At 40.7% G+C, this 21,564-nt stretch overlaps 1 protein-coding gene across 1 annotated transcript; it reads right to left on the reverse strand.

The window, feature by feature from the left end:
* Positions 1 to 9,183: 9,183 nt before the first annotated feature.
* On the reverse strand, positions 9,184 to 10,090 carry LOC134344837 (C-C motif chemokine 20-like). Its single transcript, XM_063044948.1, has 4 exons — positions 9,957 to 10,090; positions 9,746 to 9,857; positions 9,576 to 9,653; positions 9,184 to 9,289 (listed from the first exon to the last, which is right to left on the reverse strand). The coding sequence occupies exons 1-4, from the start codon at positions 10,036 to 10,038 to the stop codon at positions 9,259 to 9,261; spliced, it is 303 nt and encodes a 100-aa protein (XP_062901018.1). The 5' UTR covers positions 10,039 to 10,090; the 3' UTR covers positions 9,184 to 9,258.
* Positions 10,091 to 21,564: the final 11,474 nt, after the last annotated feature.

A 21,564-nucleotide genomic window follows, 5' to 3' on the forward strand; every position in this document is an offset into this window, starting at 1 on the left:
GCAAGGATGTAATATTGAGAGTTTATAAAACACTGGTGAGGTCTCATTTGAGTATTGTAAACAGTTTTGGGCTCCTCATCTTAGAAAGGATGTGCTGGGCCTGTATTCACTAGAATTCAGAAGAATGAGGGTAACCTCATTGAAACTATCAAATGGTGAAAGGCCTTGACAGAGTGGATGTGAAGAAGATGTTTCCTGTGGTGGGAGAGTCTAACACCAAAGGTCGTAGCCTCAGAATAGAGGGGCGTCCTTTTCGAAGGAAGTTAAGGGGGAATTTCTTTAGCCAGAGAGAGGTGAATCTGTGGAATTCTTTGTCACGGGCAGTTATGAAGGCCAAGTCATATATATTTAAGAAAGAGCTTGATAGGTTCTTGACTGGCCAGGGCATGATGGGATACAAAGAAAGGCAAGGGAATGGGGCTGAGAGGAAAACTGGATCAACCATGATGAAACGGCAGAGCTGACTCGATGGGCCAAATGGCCTGATTCTGCTCCTATATCTTATGGTCCTACGGTCTAACTGCTTTGATATTACTAGCAGGTTAGTGGATGTTGTTTACTTGGATTTTCCGAAGGCCTTTGACAAGGTGCCGCACATGAGGCTGCTTAACAAGCTATGAACCCATGGTATTACAGGAAGGATTCTAGCTTCACCTGGAGTATTGTGATCAGGTTTGGGCCCCTGACCTTAGGAAAGATATGCTGAAACTGGAGAGGATCCAAAGGAGGCCCACAAAAAGGGTTTCAGGATTAAATGGCTTCTCATATGAAGAATGTTTGATGGCTCCGGGCCTGTGTTCACTAGAATTCAGAAAATTGAGGGGTGCCCTCATTGAAACCTGTCGAATGGTGATAGGCCTTGGTAGAGTGGATGTGGGGAAGATGTTTCCTAGGGTGGAAGAGTTTAAGACCAGAGAACACAGCCCCAGAATAGAGGGCATCCTTTTAGAATGAAGATGAGGAGGAATTTCTGGAGGCAGAGTGGTAAATCTGTGGAGCTCCTTGCCACAGGCAGCTAAGGAGGCCAGGTCCTCATGTATATTTAAGGCAGAAGTTGGTAGATTCTTGATTGTTTAGAGCATGAAGGGATACAGGGCAAAGGCAGGAGAATGAGGCTGAGAGGACAATTGGATCAGCCAGATGAAATGGCAGAGCAGAGTCAATGGGCCAAATGGTTTAATTCTGCTCCTACATCTTATGGTTTTATGATCTTATAAATCGTACTCTCCTGACACAATGTTTTATACTTCTTCAACACAAGTAACTACTGTTTTCATTGTTACAATCACCAAATTAACATACTGAATACAGTCAGATAAATTTACAGAATTACATATTTACAATGGCAGCATAGTCATAGTCATAGTCATACTTTATTGATCCTGGGGGAAACTGGTTTTCATTACAGTTGCACCATAAATAATAAATAGTAATAAAAACATAAATAGTTAAATAGTAATATGTAAATTATGCCAGGAAAAATGTCGAGGACCAGCCTATTGGCTCAGGGTGTCTGACCCTCCAAGGGAGGAGTTGGAAAGTTTGATGGCCACAGGCAGGAATGACTTCCTATGACACTCTGTGTTGCATCTCGGTGGAATGAGTCTCTGGCTGAATGTACTCCTGTGCCCAACCAGTACATTATGTACTAGATGGGAGACATTGTCCAAGATGGCATGCAACTTGGACAGCATCCTCTTTTCAGACCCCACCGTTAGAGAGTCCAGTTCCATCCCCACAACATCACTGGCCTTACGAATGAGTTTGTTGATTCTGTTGGTGTCTGCTACCCTCAGCCTGCTGCCCCAGCACACAACAGCAAACATAATAGCACTGGCCACCACAGACTCGTAGAACATCCTCAGCATCGTCCGGCAGATGTTAAAGGACCTCAGTCTCCTCAGGAAGTAGAGATGGCTCTGACCCTTCTTGTAGACAGCCTCAGTGTTCTTTGACCAGTCCAGTTTATTGTCAATTCGTATCCCCAGGTATCTGTAATCCTCCACCATGTCCACACTGACCCCCTGGATGGAAACAGGGGTCACCGGTACCTTAGCTCTCCTCAGGTCTACCACCAGCTCCTTAGTCTTTTTCACATTAAGCTGCAGATAATTCTGCTCACACCATGTGACAAAGTTTCCTACCGTAGCCCTGTACTCAGCCTCATCTCCCTTGCTGATGCATCCAACTATGGCAGAGTCATCCGAAAACTTCTGAAGATGACAAGACTCTGTGCAGTAGATGAAGTCCGAGGTGTAAATGGTGAAGAGAAAGGGAGACAAGACAGTCCCCTGTGGAGCCTCAGTGCTGCTGATCACTCTGTCGGACACACAGTGTTGCAAGCACATGAACTGTGGTCTGCCAGTCAGGTAATCAAGAATCCATGACACTAGGGAAGCATCCACCTGCATCGCTGTCAGCTTCTCCCCCAGCAGAGCAGGGCAGATGGTGTTGAATGCACTGAAGGAGTCAAAAAACATGACCCTGACAGTGCTCGCTGGCTTGTCCAGGTGGGCGTAGAGACGGTTCAGCAGGTAGACGATGGCATCCTCCACTCCTAGTCGGGGCTGGTAGGTGAACTGGAGGGGATCTAAGTGTGGCCTGACCGTAGGCCGGAGCAGCTCCAAAACAAGTCTCTCCAGGGTCTTCATGATGTGGGAGGTCAATGCCACCGGTCTGTAGCCATTGAGGCCACTGGGGCGCGGCGTCTTCGGCACAGGGACGAGGCAGGATGTCTTCCACAGCACAGGAACCCTCTGGAGCCTCAGGCTCAGGTCGAATACATGGCGAAGTACTGCACATAGCTGAGGGGCACAGGCTTTGAGCACCCTGGTACTGACACCATCCGGTCCTGCAGCCTTGCTTGGGTTGAGACGTTTCAGCTGTCTTCTCACCTGTTCAGCTGTGAAGCCCACCATGGTGGTTTCGTGTGGGGAAGGGGTATAGTCATGAGAGCAGGGTGGGGGACTGTGAGGGGGGGTAGGAGGGGAGAGTGGAATATGTGTCGGTTGGGGTCCGACAACAGATGACTCATGTGGGGGATGGGCAGGGGCCACAATGTCAAATCTGTTAAAGAACAGGTTAAGTTCGTTGGCCCTGTCCACACTGCCTTCAGCTCCTCTGTTGCAAGTTTGCCGGAACCCAGTGATGGTCCTTATCCCCCTCCAGACCTCTCTCATGTTGTTCTGTTGGAGTTTTGGCCAACTAGCCGAAACTTTGAATATTCAATACTGGTGTCTGTTCTAAAAGCCAGACACCGTACATTTGCTCCTTTTGTTATAGTGTTGAAGAATGACTCCATGAATATACACCTAACCAGGTTAAGTGAGAAATGTGACCTGAACTGAACTGTGCATTAAGTGAGGGGGGATACACATTGAAGAATATGCTAATAGCAGTAACGTTTGTCTATTGTCTTTCCCTATGTAGTTTCAACAGAACGGAATCAGAATGAGTGGTTTCACGAGCCAGAATGTATCAGTTGTGTGCAGGTTTTATTTCCTAATGACTGGGTCTCATTTTAGTTTATCCATAATTATGCTGAACTGGTTTCAATGTTCAAGGTTCAAGAAAAATCTAGTTCTTGCAGTTGAATTCATAAGAATCTTTAAATAAATGTTCTACCTGATTGGAGCAGAGCAGTTTATGTGATGTTCTTGTTTTTGGTAAAATACGTCCGGTGCAGCCATGACAACAGAAGGCAACACTTCTCTGTGTTAACGTGTATGTAAATACTTGATCCAGTGAGAAGGAGTCTACAAAGGAAGCAACATCCTGGAGTTGCAACTGGCCATTTCAACTTGCTACAAAACTTTTATGTAAATTTAAGGTGTCAAATGCCACAGGGCATCTGAAGTAAAGTAAGGATTATTTGAAGCTGAAAAAGAAACGTGGGGAACACAGGTTGAAAGAGATTGGCAATAGATAAATGCATAGAGTGCAAAAATACTGAAACATGCTGATATGGTTAGTAGCTGTAATCTCAAATGTTGTGCCTGAAAGTATGGTTAAAAATATATAATGGGGATGAGGATTAAAAACAAAATAGGCAGCTACAAAGGAAGAGCAGGCGAATGAAAGATCAGGTGCAGAGCTAAGGAAATGTCCTCCATCTTCAAAGAAAGGGGCTTGCCTTCCTCCACCATCAATACTGCCCTCAACCACATCAATTCCTCTTCATGCATGTCCAACCTCACCCCATCCTCCCTCTCCCTCTCGCCCTCACCAGGGATAGGGTTCCTCTTCTCCTCTCCTACCACCCCACCAGACTCCATGTCCAGCACATTATTCTTTGTCCATCTGGGTAGCATCCAACCTGATGGCATGAACATCGATCTCTCGAACTTCCGGCAATGCCCTCTTTCACTTTTCCCCATTACCATTTCCCTCCCTCACCTTAACTCCTTCCCTGCCTGCCAATCACCTCCCTCTGGTGCTGCTTCTCCTTTCCTTTCTTTGATGTCCTTCTGTCCTCTCCTATCAGATTCCCCCTTCTCCAGCCCTGTATCTCTTTCAGTAATCCATCTTCCAGCTTTTACTTCACCCCTCTTGGTTTCACCTGTCACCTTGTGGATCTTCCTCCCCTCCCCACACTTTCCTGCTCTGATTCCTCACCTTTTTGTCCAGTCCTGATGATGTGTGTGTTGCTTTGTATTTCCAGGATATGCAGAATTTCACTTGTAGTTGAATGAAATTGTGTGGATTGCCTTGAGCCAGGATAAATTCAAAAGAACTGGGTAACTGAGAGTCAAATCATTTGCTGAAAGAGAAACTAAAAGGCCAGACAGAGAGGGATGGAGAACAGACATAAAAAGGAAGAAAATAAAATGCAAAATGAAAATTCCAACAGCAATTTCTTTACTGCATGTGTTTAGTTATTGTCTTCCTATGTTGAGTGGTTGATTGGGATTATGGGAGTATAAAAGAGGTTAAATACCAAAACAACCTTTTTGAGATACTTTAGGAATTTCTGGAATGGGGAGCTGTCATGTTCATAAAGTATAACAGAAAAGCTGCATGAACCAGCCAGCAACTTGTGGTGTCTTATAGCTCACGGTATATTTCTACTATGCCTTATAAACTATTGTGTGAAACCAAAATTCCATTCATATTTAATCTCATCAATGTGTCAACAAAAATTGACACAACTGTAGATTGTGCATGTATTAAAAATATGAAGGAGATGAAAAGAGAAGACATGAAAAGTGAGCAAAGCCAAAGAATAAGAAAAAGTAGAGAAAATATGAATGCAAAGAATTTGTTGTAAATTGGTGTTTGAATATGCAGTGGCATAGAGAGAAAGAATGCAGGTCCATGACAGTTGTTCCCCATTTGGTGAAAAACAGAGTCATCTTAAACAAAGCAGTAGTATTGTGTATTTAATAATTCAGTAATGTAGATATCTTGTTTGATTAAGCATTGCAGGATATCTGTAAAACTACATAACTGGCAAACATCGTCACACCACCACATGATATGTGTGCGCTTCATTTAAAGTAAAGTGCAAAGTTAGACTCACATTTTGGACTCCCGTGTTTTCCTTTCAATTAGTGTAATGTTTTGGAGTTAGAAAACCTAACAGTGGCGATGAGGTATTTTAAAAATGAGCCTGGGATGACTACAGACCTGTTAACGTGCAGCCAGTAATTCGAGTTAAAAATATGTTCAGTGAAGAACGGTGAGTAAAAAAAAAACAGCACAGCACAGCATGTACACAGGTAGTTAAGTTAAAATAAAGGTAGAAAGCAGTAGAGTTCACAGGTTCATATACAATGTATACCAGGTGATAACAATAAAAGAAAGAGCAGAAATGGCTGGCTACATTGGAAGGATTGCTCAACTGGATAACTGGCTCACATATACTGAGCTAATTTCAAAGCAAATGAAATAACCAATGATAATCAAGTATCAATTTTGCTTTGAGTTTACGGCATATAGTTTGCTTCGAAAGTTTAACTGCTCCAATCTTATCACCTGAACTGAGCTTTGCTGACACTGTGAAAGTAATTCAGAACATAAAGAATTGTTGATTGCAGAATGATTTAGGTTTCATGGTGGAATCAAAAGGAAAGGGAATGCATTTCAGCATCCATGGTAGAAGTGAAGTGACTGAGCATTGTCAGTTGGGCTAAATTGTGCACTGAGAGTTCGTTTAGTTCATGGAATCTTACATGAAAGCATTCAAAAATGGCTGAAACACACGTTACATTTAAAAGAGAAGTTGAAATTGCTATGTCAATGAAAGCAGCAGACAGAGATGCAATCGAGTTGAAGTCAGGAATGAAAGTGAGTGAAAGCAAAATTGCAATGTCTAAATAGAAGTGTGCTTGGTCAAACAAATTGTGTAACTGTTGTGGCAGGGGCGCACATACACCAGACCAATGCAGGTTTAAAGGTCATAAGTAAGTGAAAAAGAGCAGATGCTGGAAATCCAAACAACACACACAAAATGCTGGAGGAATTCAGCAGGCCAGAATCTACTCTGTGTGCATTAAGGTTATTGCATGAACTTCAAGTGGAAGACAAAAATCTGCTTGTAAAAGTAGATGCAAAGACTAAAGTTCAGCTGGATGAATGGAAGGACAAAAAAGAAAGGAGTCAATGGAGCTTTGAAAACAGAGGATTCATCGGATGATGTTGTGGATGAATAACCCATCTGAGATCAGATTGTAAAGGGAGCAATAGAAAGATTAATAAGAGAACACTCCAGTGAACAAAGTGCACCTTCCCAACATCAAAATGCACAAACTAGAATAAGAAAAAGGAAGGAGGGAAAAGATATCCAGAGCTGTCAGAACCAATTTCATCCTCTCAGAGTCAACCCCTACAATCACCACGGAGGAGGCCCTAGAACCTGAGATTGTTGTTACAGCCACAAGTCTCATGTACTAAGTATTGTGACATCCCTTGTCAGAAAAGACGTTATTCCACAAGAGTAAAAAATTCTCCACAGTGATTAAATCTTTAATGGGGATGTTCTGAATGGGATAATTTAAAATTTACTATGCCTTAGACGTCTGTATAGTAGTTGTATGAAATAGTATACTGTGTTTATAATTGAGATGCATTCTGTATTGAGTTAGAGGTTATAGCTATACAGGGAGGAGTGTTATGTGTTTAATATTTCAGTAATATTGTAAATATATTGTTTCATTAAGCATTCTTTGTTGTTTACATAATTCATTACAGATTATCTGTATGTCATCTCACCACCACGTGATATCTGTGCGCTTCTCTTAAGGTGAAATAGAAAATTAGACTCACAATTTGGACTCACGTCTTGTCCTGTAAATTAGCTTATTGTTTTGGAGTTACAGAATATAACAAGTGGTGGAAAGTTTAAATACTCCTTTTTATTGTTTAATTCTTCCCTTTGGCAGAAATTAAACAAGCACAGCTTCAGAATAGATGGATGTCTCTTAATAACAGAGATGAGGAGGAATTTCTTTAGCCAGAGGGTTGTAAATCTGTGGAATTCATTTCTTCAGATGGCTGTGGAGACCAAGTCATTAGGTGTATTTAAAGCAGAGGTTTATATGTTCTTGATTAGCAAGGGTATCAAAGGTTATGGGAAGAAGGCAGGAGAATGGGGCTGAGAATGGTAAAGAATCAGCCATGATGGAATGGTAGAGAAAACTTGATGGGCTGATTGGCCTCGTTCTGCACCTATGTCATATGGTTGTATGATCTCATTTCTGAATCATTCATCTCTTTCAGATCACTGGTGACGCTGCCACAATTTCAAATTCTTAGTTCTACCTCTTCTGTTATACCACTTTGTTACCTTACTCTGTACTGTTCCATTGTTTTTGCGCTTGTCACTATACTTATTATTGTATTTATTGTTACCATGTATACTGCTTACACTGAAAGTTTTAAGCAAGCAAGCAATTTCAATATATCCTGATGGATATGACAACAGACTAACCTGGATGAATCGGAATTATGAACTCATCCTTGCACTCAATATCAGGAAGACCAAGGAACTGATTGTAGAACGTAGAAGGGGATGTCAAGGAAATATACACCAGTTCTCATCGCAGGATCAGAAGGGGGAAGGCTGAAGATCTATCCTGAGTCTAACATATTGCTGCAATTACAAAGAAGGCACGAGAGTGGCTATATTTCATGAGGGGTTTGAGGAGATTTGGTATGTCACCAAAAACTCTACTAAGTTTCTACAAATGGAGAGCATTATAACTGGTTGCTTCACTGTCTGGTATGGAGGGACCACTGCGCAGGATCAGAGAAAGCTACAGTACATAAAGCTTCACACCTAGCCAGCTCCATCATGGACACAAGCCTGCCTCGTTTTGAGGACGATTTCAAAAGGTGATGCCTCAAAAAGGTGGCATCCATCATTAAGGACCCCATCATCCAAGATATACAGTACCCTCTTCTCATTGCCACCATCAAGAAGGAGGTACAGGAGAATGAATACACACACTCAACACTTTAGGAACAGCTTCTTCCACTCTGCCATCAGACAATCAATCCATGAACACTACTTTTTCTCTCTATTTGTACGACTTATTTAGTTTAATTTATTATGTGTATTTCTTAGAGTATTTTAATAGTTTTTTTATTATGTATTGCACTGTACTGCTGTTCGCAAAGGAACAAATTTCATAACATATGCCAATGATATTAAACCTGATTCTGATTCTCAATCTGGAAACCTTCAGCATTTTATCAAATCAATCCCCTGTACTTCATTTGCTTCCTTCTCATGCTTGATGATGCTGCAGCAAAGTTTGTGCTGAACCACATAGTGTTTACAGTTGTGGCAACTTTGCATCAAATGTTTCTGTAAGAGAGGCTAACACAATGTTTAAAACAAATTACAGAAGAAAAAGAAATTGAAATAATTCTCTTTATTATTCATTCACTTAATTTATTTAATTTAAACAGAAGTGTCAATTAACACGGTCATATTTAAACTCAGAAATATTCCTGCCTATTTTACACTTTCCAATAAATTACACTGAAAGTAACAGATAAATATACAGGTAATTATAACAATATGAATTGCATTTAATTTAATATTAGCAAAATGTAGCAGAAAATAAATAAGGCTCCACAATTAAATTACTTTACCATGTTCAATAGAACATACAATAAAACAGCTTTTGCATCAATTATGAGTAATACAAATTACATCAGTTTCAACAAACATTTTGTCTGGGCATAGATGCTATGCAGGAGGTTTTGTCAGAAAAATCCATCTGTAGCAGATAACTTCTTTTCTCAACATGCAGCTCAATGATTCAACAGGGTTTTCAGTTTTTTGCTGGAAGAAAAGAGGAACAATAAGTTTCAAATAATCAAATGTTATAACAAGAAAAATCAATAGAAGTGTGAATTTTTTTCTCGAAATACTAAAAATCACTGAGAATTTTATGGATTTTATAGGAATTTGGTGAAGAAAGTTACATTTTTAAGATATATATATGGGAATCTGATTGTGGTGCCACCTTTGTCTTGATTGTTATCACTATACATTTCAGAACATCACAGGAGCTTTCTCATTGTAATAGGTCAATGCATTTGCTGAATGCTTAAAGCTGTGCTCTTACCTCAAAAAATACAGTATTCTCTTCACCCAGGGCTCATCTGGATCTACACACACTGCTCTTCCTCTGATGGTATAGAGTCTGTAAGATATTTAAATCAATGTTTCATTGACTGAAGACTCTAATAAATTTAGTTCTACAAAATCATATGCAATATATTATGTTGTACTTACATAATTGCATCTATTTCACATATTTCATTGGAATTTTGCTCCAAGTAACCAGAGATTAATTTCCGTGGCAATCGATGCTTTGAATAATTGAGGCAGCAATCTGCATGTGAAACTGGAAGAATAAGAAACAATGGTCTGCATGTAATACAAGTCAATATCTTTGTAAAATCTGATTTGTAAGAATGAATAAAGAGGCATCTTTAAGACTTACCAGCTGATACTGAGTGGCTGAACGTGCTGAGTATAATCAGCAAAAGCATAGCTACCGGGGCAAGTTTCTGGAGTTTGTTCATTGCTGGTTATTGGTTTACCAGGTAGCTTGCTTATGGAACTTGTTGAATTGATACCTGAGATCTGATGGTTTTGATCTTTTGTCAACCTGTTTATATACTGTACTCTTAGTGTTGGGAATTTTTTTTTAAACAGGAAATGCATCCGGTGACCTCTTTGGATTTTCCTTTATATTACCTTATTTGATTGCATCACCAAGTTTATAAATAGACTTTGGCAGACTGATTTCACAACTTGCGTATTTCCTAACACTTTTGTTTAACTGTCCAAGAGTTCAGGAGTATCTTGTTCCAAGTCAAAATAGCTTGTCAAATTTATTGTCATGTGCACAAGTACAGCAAGAAAGTACAATTAAAAAAATTGCTTACAACAGGCACATAGATTCCAGCAATACACAGAGCACAATTGATACTTAATTTATATTTAGTTTGTTTCTTCTGTTATTTCCACTTGGATTCTAAAGTATTATTACAATATATTGAAAATCTAAGGAAAATCACCTTTCAAAACTAGCTGTTGCTGCAGTCCAAAATGGGTCAGCACTACACAAAACCGATGAATTTTAAAGGTGAACATTTTGATCTAGGTACAGGTAGCTTCTCTAAATTATTGTGTAAAATGAATCAATAATTTGAACAGATAATTAATCAGAAATTGGCAAACAAATTGAATCATGTAGCAGTTTGCTCTATTACATAACTTGCTTCTGTTTTCTAATGGATATTCACTATCCAAGCCTGAGGGGTGTTGGCGGGGGGCGGGGGGATTCAGGTGAACAACAGGGTCTTTTTTGGCCCATTATTTAATCAAGAAAAAACAAATGGGATTTGCTTCGGCTTAACTAAACAATGTATTCACCGTCCTGAAAAATGTAACTGAAAAATAACATCAGATACAGGCGAAGTCACCAAGTACCAAAAACAGTGTAAATGTTAGGGAGCAGTCAGGGTTGTTAGGAATGGTCAAGGAACAATGAGAACAATGACAGAAAGTTGGGCTGACTAGAATCCATTCCTCTGCATTCAATTTCTCCGATGGACGTCTTGATCATCTGCACTCATTGGTATATCATTTTATCTTATAGGAATTGTGCCTGTGTTGTGGAAATCCTTAGTGTTTTAGAAGTTGTTTATAATTTGGAAATCTTTCATAAGATAGAAATTCTCTGTGAATTTTAAATGAGTTTTCAGAATCTTATCTAAATTTAAATACATATCAGTAAAAATAAATGAATTGTGTTTATTTACTTCGTTGATTGGATGTATCTGCTCCTTGGTAGGGATTGTTGACCCACCACTTAAATGGTGGGTATTGGCAGCTAAGTTCGCTGTGGAGGAGAAACAGGGATGTGTTCTAGCCTTTAAAGAGTAGATGGTTACAGTATAACCTCCTTTTAGTGTGGGTGACCATAGTTATCTATATTGGATAGAGATTAACATCTTCAATAGAGTTCGGAAATTCGCAGATAGCTAACCCAATGCCATCAACATACATCAAAGTTGCTGGTGAATGCAGCAGGCCAAGCAGCATCTATAGGAAGAGGTGCCGTCGACGTTTCAGGCCGAGACCCTTCGTCAGGACTAAACCCAATGCCATTACAGTTTAAAACAAACATTGGAAAAGAAAATGATTCAAGTTTTCCAGATATCTGATACTTCTCTATGGACCTTTGTGGGTCTGCTGTGAGGAAGGTCCTGAATGTGTTCAGTGACATCTAGCATTAAGGAATGCATATTTAAGCGGAACTTTATGACCTTGGTTCAGATAGCTTGGCCTGTAGATTCATAGGTCACTGATTATGGCACAGACCTCTGTAGCACCTCAAGGTCTTCAATGTCCTTTGTTGAAAAGAAAGATCCTGACTAGGTCCCATCCTGTAGAGTTCTACTCTTGGTTCTCATCCTGGTTCTCATCTCAGGTACGTCTTTAAGCAAAATACTTCAGTCAGGTTCAGTCAGGAAGGTCACTTAAAGGAAAATCTGAGACAGGTGACCAGCTCTGGATGCCATGGGTTGGCAACTGCTCGGACACACTCCTTTAATAGAAGTCTTCGTAGGCCTCACAAATGCTGCAAATGCATATTTCTGACTGGTTCATTAAATAATTATGTATATTGCAATAGGTTGGTGTAACATATCTTTGGATTTCAGTGCACAAGCTTGGCTCCTCTGCACAGCAGCATGATTGATTTTGGGATGACCTGGCAAGAAAATCAGACATTTTCTGGAAGAGTACAAGTTCCATTTACATTAAATGTCGCATCAAATTGAATAACATAGCCCTATTCCGTCTAATTTGTAGACAGTAAAGTGCAAAATTCCAAGGTACATAGAGCTTGTATAGGTAAAGCATGAGTTCTGCACAGGTGTGACATACGGGATTGCTGGAATGATGCCAGGATTGGGAAATTACAATGATGTGAATTAAATGGAGAGGCTGGTGTTGATCTCCCTTGACTGGAGGTAGCCTTAAGCAGTCTCTGTGGAATTTGAGCATTCTGAACATACGTAAATGTGTTTTTCTGTGAGTGCTCTGATTTCTTTCTAAATTCCAATGACACCCTGTATTGCTTCTGGTGTAAATTGTGACAGAAGATTAAGGGTGGAATTAGTAAGCCTCTGAGATAAAACAGAATACAGGAAAAAAACAGCAAAATGTATGTGAGTGCACTGAGAGCTGATATAGACTTAATAGGCCCAATGACCTTCTGTGTCATATGAAAGTATGAAATATAACAGAGGCCCTTCATAATCAAGAAAGGATTAAATAGTGAAATAAAGTCAAAGTCATGTCAGTGTCTGAAGGGTTAGTGAATAGGTATGAATGACTTAAAGTGACTGGCAAGATTACTGAAGTCAAATTGAAGGAAAATAACCTGTGATTAGGCTAGGATTAAATTGGGGATCGCTGGGGGGGGGGGGCATGGCTCGAAGGGCTGGACGGGTCTATTCCACGTTGTATGTCAATAAATAAATAAGAAAATATTTATCAATTAGAATGTACCACTTTGTAGAAAGGTGTTTACATATTCAGTGGTGGGTGTCAAGACAGATGTAAACATTCCAGGGATTTGAGGAAAGAGTGAAAATAAGTCTGTTGTTATATTGTAAGTTTGACAATGATATTTCTTTATGGTGCTATTCTTTGATATTACTAAGACAGATTTTACATGAATGAAATAAAAGCAAAAGATGCTGGTAAAACTCAGAAAACTGGGGAATTTCTGTGGAAAGTGACACACTGTAAATGTTTAATGTTAATTGTGTTTCTCTTTCCACAGGTGCTACCTGACCTACTTTTGGCTTTTTTTCCTGCTTATATTTCATATGTTCAGCATCTTTAAGTTTTTAAAAAAGTTTTATCTCTGTCATATCACTGAGCCAGTTAAAACAAAACAAATAAGCACAATTAGTCCTGTACTGCTGTTGGAATGCATACGCTTTGACCATGCAGAGAAGATGAATGCTGCAGTAACTTCGTTTATCAAATAAACAATGTGCACTAATCTTCATCTTGCCAGTGAAATAGCCACACGCTGAAGGACCAGACACCTAAAATCTAACCTCAACATTATTCAGTGCTTTCATGAAGAGGCAGGTGGAAGGAAATGGAAAATTGATCAAGAAATAATTAAAATCAATGCCAATGCCCCAGTAATTAATTACAGTGGAAATCATTAATAGCTTCAGTGAAACTAAATTCATTTTTAAGACTATAAATCCTTTACATTACAGAACCACAACCCTCTGTGTGAAAAAGTTTTTCCTCAACTCCGTTCTAAATTGTCTACCCCTTATTCTTAAACTGTGGCCTCTGGTTCTGGACTCCACAACATCGGGAAGATGTTTCCTGCCTCTAGCATGTCCAATCCCTTAATAATCTTATATGATTCAATCAGATCCCCTCTCATCCTTCTAAATTCCAGTATATACAACCCCAGTCGCTCCAATTTTTCAACATATGACAGTCCCGCCATCCCGGGAATTAACCTCGTGAACATACGCTGCACTCCCTCAATAGCTAGAATGTCCTTCCTCAAATTTGGAGACCAAAACTGCACACAATATTCCAGCTGTTGTCTCACCAGGGCCCTGAACATAATTCTCCAGAACTTCTGCCATCTCCAACAGGATCCCTTCACCAGGCATATCTTTTCCTCCCCATCTACATTCTGCTTTCCACAGGGCTTGCTCTTTCTGTGACTCTCTTGTCTATTTGTCCCTCCCCACTGATCTCCTTCTGGCACTTGTCCTTGCAAGTGGAAGAAGGGCTACACCTGCACCTGCACCTACACCTCCTCCCTCACTACCATTCAGGGCTCCAAAAAGTCCTTCCAAGTGAGGCGACATTTCAACTGTGAGTCTATTGGGGTCATTACTGTGTTTGGCACTTCTGGTGTGGCCTCCTGCATACCAGTGAGAACTGACGTAGATTGGTAGACTACTTCACCAAGCACCTATGCTCCATCCGCTAGAAAAAGGGGGATCTCCCAGTGGCCACCCATTTTAATGCCACTTCCCATTACCATTCCGATATGTCTATCCATGGCCACCTCCACTGTTGTGATGAGGCCACACTTAGGTTGGAGGAATGACACCTTATATTCGTCTGGGTAGCTTCCAACCTGATGGCATGAACATCGACTTCTCGAACTTCCAGTAATGGGGCCCCCGGCCCACTCTTTCACCATGCCCCATCCCCTTTTCCCTCTCTCACCTTATCTCCTTGCCTGCCCATCGCCTCCCTCTGGTGCTCCTCCTCACTGTTCTTTCTTCCGTGGCTTTCTGACCTACCTATCAGAGTCCCCCTTCTCCAGCCCTGTATCTCTTTTACCAATCAATTTCCCAGCTCTTTACTTAATCCCTCCCTATCCCGGTTTCACCTATCACCTTGCGTTTCTCCCACCCCTCCCCCACCTTTTAACTCGACCCCTCATCTTTTTTTCTCCAGTCCTGCTGAAGAGTCTCAGCCCGAAATGTCGACTGTAGTTTGTTACATGCTGCCTGGCCTGCTGAGTTCTTGCGGCATTTTGTGTCTGTTGTCTGAATTTCCAGATTTTCTCTTGTTTCCGATGGTGTACCTGGCAAGGTGTTGAAAACTTGTGCCAACCAGTTGGCTGGAGTGTTCATGGACATCTTCACTCTCTCAGTGTTGCAGTCAGACTTTCCCAGTTGCAGCAAAACAAGCATCAATCGCACTTGTGCCCAGGAAGAGCAGGATAGGCTGCCTCACCAACAATCGCTCTCTAGTACTCACATTTACTGTAATTAAGTACTTGGTCATGGATAGAATTAACTCCTGCCTAAGCAAGTACCTGGACCCACTCCAGTTTGCCAGCCACGGAAACAGGCGTACAGTGGATGTAATCTTACTGGATTTCCATTCTTCTTTGGAGCACCTGGACAACAGCAAAACATATATCAGGCTGCTGTGTATTGATTGGAGCTTGATATTCAACACAATCATTCTCTCACTACAAATCAAAAAACCTTACAGCCTCTACCTACTTCTGCAACTGCGATCCCTGACTTCCTTATTGGAAGACCACAGTCAGTGCAGATCGACATTAACATCCCTTCGCTGACAACACAGTGCTCTAGTGACTCTACATTCATGATTTTATGTTAGGCATAGCTTAAGAGCCATCTATAAATTTACAGATTACACGACTGTCTGTGGCAAGATCTCAGATGGCAATGAAGAGGTGTACAGGAGTGAGGTACATCAGCTGGTTGAGTGAAGTTGTAACAATAATCTTGCACTCGACATCAGCAAGACCAAAGAGTTGATTGCGGAATTCAGATAGGAGAAGTCGGGAGAACACACCACAATTCTCATTGAGGGGCTAGCTGTGGAAAGGGTGAGCAGCTTCAAGTTTCTGGTCGTCAGTGAATCAGAGCATCTATCTTTAGCCCAAAACATTGATGTAATCACAAAGAAGGCACAACAGTAACTTTACTTCATTAAAAGTTTTAGGAGATTTAATATGTTATCAAACACTCTTCCAAATTTCTACAAATGTAAGGTAGTGAGCGTTCTTGCTGGTTGCATCAGAGCCTGGTGTGGAGCCTCCAATGTCAGGAGGATGCGACATAGGGTTTAGAGTTAACTAGTTGTATCACAGACACAATCCTCCCTGACTCTGAGGACATCTTCAAGAGGTAGGTCCTCAAGAAAGTGGAGTCCACCATGAAAGATCCTCACCTTCCAGAACATTTCCTCTTGGTCTTACTGCCAGCACGGAAGAGGCACAGGAGTCTGAAAGACCCACATCCAACATTTTACGAACAGCTTCTTCCCCTCCACAGTCAGGTTACTGAGTGGTTCACGAACCCTGAGCATTGTCTCATTGTTCCTTTTGTTTTACACGATTTATTTATTACTGTAACTTAGTAATTTTTATGTCTTGTACTACACTGGTACCACAAAACAATATACATTTCAAGATATATGTCAGTGATAGGAAATCTGATTCTGATTCTGAAGCCATTGCCTAACCTCAGACAATATAGGCTTGTTAATAGCACCTCTTAAAAGAGGATGGGTGGTGTTAGTAGTCAGGGATGATATCACTGCAGTGTTCAGTCAGCACTGACTGGAGAGCTTGTCTAGTGAGGTGTTATGGGTGGAACTGAGAAAAAAGAAAGGCATAAAGGAACTGAGAACTAAATAAGCCTCGTTAACCATGTTAACGGGGTTATATTACAGATGTCTCAACAGTCCATGAGATTTAAAGGAACACATTTTTTTTTAGATCAGATTATGAGGACGCGCAGTCCTCTTTTATTGTCATTTAGTAATGCATGCATTAAGAAATGATGCAATGTTCCTCCATGAATGATATCACAGAAACACAAGACAAACCAAGACTAAAAAAACTGACAAAAATCACGTAATTGTAACATATAGTAAGTAAATTTGTAAGTAAATAAGGAAAAAGGTAGGTCTTGTCTGCAGGTTCACTATCTAAATTAGAGAAAGGCTAGTTTTGATGCAATGAGAAAGGACCTGGCAAGTGTGGATGGGACAGGCTGTTTTTGGCAAAGGTGTTCTTGGTAAATGGTAGGCCTTTGAAAGTGAAATTTTGAGAGTAGAACACTTGTATGTGCCTGTCAGAATAAAAGATAAAGTTAACAGCTCTAGGAAATATTGGTTTACAAGTGATATTGAGTTCATGGTTAAACAAAAGAAAAGGAGGTGCATATCAGTAAGAACAAATGAGGTATTTTAGGAGTATAAGAAATGCAAGAGAACATTTAAGCAAGAAATCAGGAGAACGAAATGAAGGCATGATGTTGCCCAAGCCCACAAGGTAAAGGAGAATTCTAAGGCATTCTACAGATATCTTTACAAGCCAAGGATTGCAAGGGACAAAATTGATCCTCTGGAAGATCAGACGGTAGTCCATGTGTGGAGCCAAAAGAGATGTGGGAGATCTAAAATAGATTTTTTCTCTCTGTATTTACTCTGGAGATGGACACATGGTCGTCTATAGCATTGAAGGAGAACCGCATCAATTTCATGGACCCGATACAGATTACAGAGGAGAAGGTATTTGCTGTCTTAAGGCCCAAATCCCAGTGCCTTAACAAGGTGCTTGTTTGGACCAGGTGGGAGGCAGGTGCTGAAGTTGCAGGGGCCCTAGCAGAGATACTTACATCATCCTTAGCGACAGGTGTGGTGCTGGAGGATTGGAAGATAGTTCATGCTGTTCCAATGTTTACGAAAGGCTCTAAAAACAAATCAGGAAATTATATGCCAGTGAGCCTGACATCTGTAGTGTGAAAGTTGTGGGAAGGTATTCTAAGGGACTGGACATATGAGTATCTGGATAGACATGGACTGATTAGGGATAGTCAGCATGGTTTTGTCCTTGGTAGGTGTGTCCAACCAATCTTACAAAGTTTTTTGAGAAAGTTGATGAAGGGAAGATGGATATTGTCTACATGGACCTTAGGAAGGCATTTGATAAGGTCTTGCATGGAGGTTGGTCAGCAAGGATCAGTTGCTCGGCATTGAAGATGAGGTAGTAAATTGGTTTAGAATTGGCTTAGAGGGAAAAGCTAAAACCTGGTAGAAGATGGTTTCCTCTCTGACTTGAGGCCTGTGACTGGTGGAGTGCCACAGGGTTCAGTGCTGGGTCCATTGTTGTTTGTCATCCATATCAATGATCTGGATGATAATGTGGTTCACTGGATCAGCAAATTTGCAGATGACACCAAGACTGGGGTGTAATACACAGCAAGGAAGACTATCAGAGCTTGCAGCAGGATCTGGACCAGCTGGTAAAATGGGCTGAAAATTGGCAAGATGGAATTTAGTGCAGACAAGTGTGAGGTGTTGCACTTCAGTAGGATCAACTAGAATGGTCTTACACAGTGAATAGTAGGGCACTGAAGAGTGTGGTAAAAGAAAGAGATCTGGGAATACAGGTCCATCATTTATTGAAAGTTGCGTCACAGGTAGAGAGGCCCAGAAAGAAAATAATTTGCACATTGGCCATCATAAATCAAATTACTGAGTACAGGAGATGCAATGTTATGTTAAAATTGTATAAGACATTGGCAAAGTCTAATTTGGAGTATTGTGTGCAGTTGTGGCCACCTACCTACAAGAAAGATATAAATAAGGTTGAAAGAGTATAGAGAAAATTTGCAAGGATGTTGCTGGGACTGGAGGATCTGAGTTATAAGAAAAGGTTGAATAGATTAGGACTTTTTTCCCTGGAACATAGAAGATTGAGGGGAGATATAATAAAGGTATACAACATTACGAGGGGTATAGACAAGCAGACTGATTGGTTGGGTGTGACTACAACTAGAGGTCATGGGTTAAGGGTGAAAGGTGAAAAGCTTAAGTGAGCAGATAACCTAGATTTATTTTCTGTTAATGGGTGCAAGGCATTCTACACTCAAACAAATATTTCCGCTATGAAAACGTAACTTCCATTATACCCCTGTAAAGTCATTTGTCATGGCACAGGCTGTGATCTCTCACTAAATTGAAACCAAATATCCTCTGTTGTTTCTGATGAAAACTCGTAAATGGAGAGAAAGTGCAAAAAATGGATGTGCAAAGGGACTTGGGAGTCCTTGTGCAGAATTCGCTAGAGGTTAATTTGCAGTTTGAATCTGTGATGAGGAAGACAAATGTGATGTTAGCATTCATTTCAAGAGAACTCGAATATAAAAGCAAGGATGTAATACTGAGACTTTATAAAACACTGGTGAGGTCTCACTTGAGTATTGAGAACAGTTTTGGGCTCCTTATCTTAGAAAGGATGTGATGGGTTTGTATTCACTAGAATTCAGAAGAATGAGGGTAACCTCATTGAAACTATCGAATGATGAATGGTCTTCATAGAGTGGATGTGGAGAAGATGTTTCCTGTGGTGGGAGAGTCTAACACCAAAGGTCATAGCCTCAGTATAGAGGGGCGTTCCTTTAGAATGAAGTTAAGGGGGAATTTCTTTAGCCAGAGAGAGGTAAATCTGTGAAATTCTTTGTCACGGGCAGTTACAGAGGCCAAGTAATATATATTTAAGAAAGAGGTTGATAGATTCTTGACTGGCCAGGGCATGATGGGATACAAGGAAAAGCAAGGGAATGGGGCTGAGAGGAAAACTGGATCAGCCATGATAAATGACAGAGCAGACTCGACAGGCCAAATGGCTTGATTCTGCTCCTATATCTTATGGTCCTACGGTCTAACTGCTTCGATATTACTAGCAGGTTAGTGGATGTTGTTGACTGAGATTTTCCGAAGGACTTTGACAAGGTGTCACACATGAGGCTGCTTAACAAGCTATGAACCCATGGTATTACAGGAAGGATTCTAACTTCACTTGGAGTATTCTGATCAGGTCTGGGCCCCTGACCTTAGGAAAGATATGCTGAAACTGGAGAGGATCCAAAGGAGGCCCACAAAAAGGGTTTCAGGATTACATGCCTTCTCATATGAAAAGTGCTTGATGGATCTTGGCCTGTGTTCACTAGAACTCAGAAAATTGAGGGGCGCCCTCATTGAAACCTGTCGAATGGTGATAGGCCTTGGTAGAGTGGATGTGGGGAGGATGTTTCCTTGGGTGGAAGAGTTTGAGACCAGGGAACACAGCCCCAGAATAGAGGGCATCCTTTTAGAATGAAGATGAGGAGGAATTTCTGGAGGCAGAGTGGCAAATCTGTGGAGCTCCTTGCCACAGGCAGCTAAGGAGGCCAGGTCCTCATGTATATTTAAGGCAGAGGTTGGTAGATTCTTGATTGTTTAGAGCATGAAGGGATACAGGGCAAAGGCAGGAGAATGAGGCTGAGAGGAAAATTGGATCAGCCAGATGAAATGGCAGAGCAGAGTCAATGAGCCAAATGGTATAATTCTGCTCCTACATCTTATGGTTTTATGATCTTATAAATCTTACTCTCCTGACACAATGTTTTATACTTCTTCAACACAAGCAACTATTGTTTTCATTGTTATAATCATCAAATTAACATACTGAATACAGTCCGATAAATTTACAAAATTACATACTTACAATGCAGCATAGGCCAAGTAGCGGAAACTTTGAATATTCAATACTAGTGTCTGTTCTAAAAGCCAGACACCATACATTTGCTCCTTTTGTTATAGTGTTGAAGAATGGCTCCATGAATATACACCTAATCAGGTTAAGTGACAAATGTGACCTGAACTGAACTGTGCATTAAGTGAGGGGGGATACACATTGAACAATATGCTAATAGCAGTAACGTTTGTCTATTGTCTTTCCCTATGTAGTTTCAACAGAACGGAATCAGAATGATTGGTTTCACGAGCCAGAATGTATCAGCTGAAGTTAAGTTGTGTGCAGGCTTTATTTCCTAATGACTGTGTCTCATTTTAGTTTATCCATAATTACGCTGAGCTGGCTTCAAGGTTCAAGGTTCAAGAAAAATCTAGTTCTTGCAGTTGAATCCATCAGAATCTTTTAATAAATGTCCTACCTGACTGGAGCAGAGCAATTTATGTGATGTCCTTGTTTTTGGTAAAATATCTCCGGGATAGCCATGGCAACAGAAGGCAACACTTCTCTGTGTTAACGTGTATGTAAGTACTTGATCTGATAAAAAGAAGTCTCCAAAGGAAGCAATATCCTGGAGTTGCAATTGGCCATTTAAACTTACTACAAATTTAAGGTGTCAAATGCCACAGGGCATCTGAAGTAAAGTAAGGATTACTTGAAGTTGAGAAAGAAACCTGGGGAACACAGGTTGAAAGAGATTGGCAATAGATAAATACATAGAGTGCAAAAATGCTAAAACATGCTGATATAGTTAGTAGTTGTAATCTCAAATGTTGTGCCTAAGAGTCTGGTTAAAAAAGATGTAATGAGGATGAGGATTAAAAACAAAATAGGCAGCTACAAAGGAAGAGCAGGTGAATGAAAAATCAGGTCCAGAGCTAAGGAGATGTCCTCCATCTTCAAAGAAAGGGGCTACCCTTCCTCCACCATCAATACTGCCCTCAACTGCATCAATTCCTCTTCGTGCATG

Source organism: Mobula hypostoma, chromosome 4 (genome assembly GCF_963921235.1).
Source record: "Mobula hypostoma chromosome 4, sMobHyp1.1, whole genome shotgun sequence".
NCBI classification, from domain to species: Eukaryota; Metazoa; Chordata; class Chondrichthyes; order Myliobatiformes; family Myliobatidae; genus Mobula; species Mobula hypostoma.

What these genes read in the sequence shown, in the direction of transcription:
- LOC134344837 (XM_063044948.1), bottom strand. Translation starts at nt 10,038, where the DNA reads ATGAACAAACTCCAGAAACTTGCCCCGGTAGCTATGCTTTTGCTGATT. An exon ending in CAGCCACTCAGTATCAGCTG is followed by an intron (nt 9,858 to 9,956) that starts GTAAGTCTTAAA and finishes TTATTCTTCCAG; the next exon opens with TTTCACATGCAGATTGCTGC. An exon ending in AGAATACTGTATTTTTTGAG is followed by an intron (nt 9,290 to 9,575) that starts GTAAGAGCACAG and finishes CTTTTCTTCCAG; the next exon opens with CAAAAAACTGAAAACCCTGT.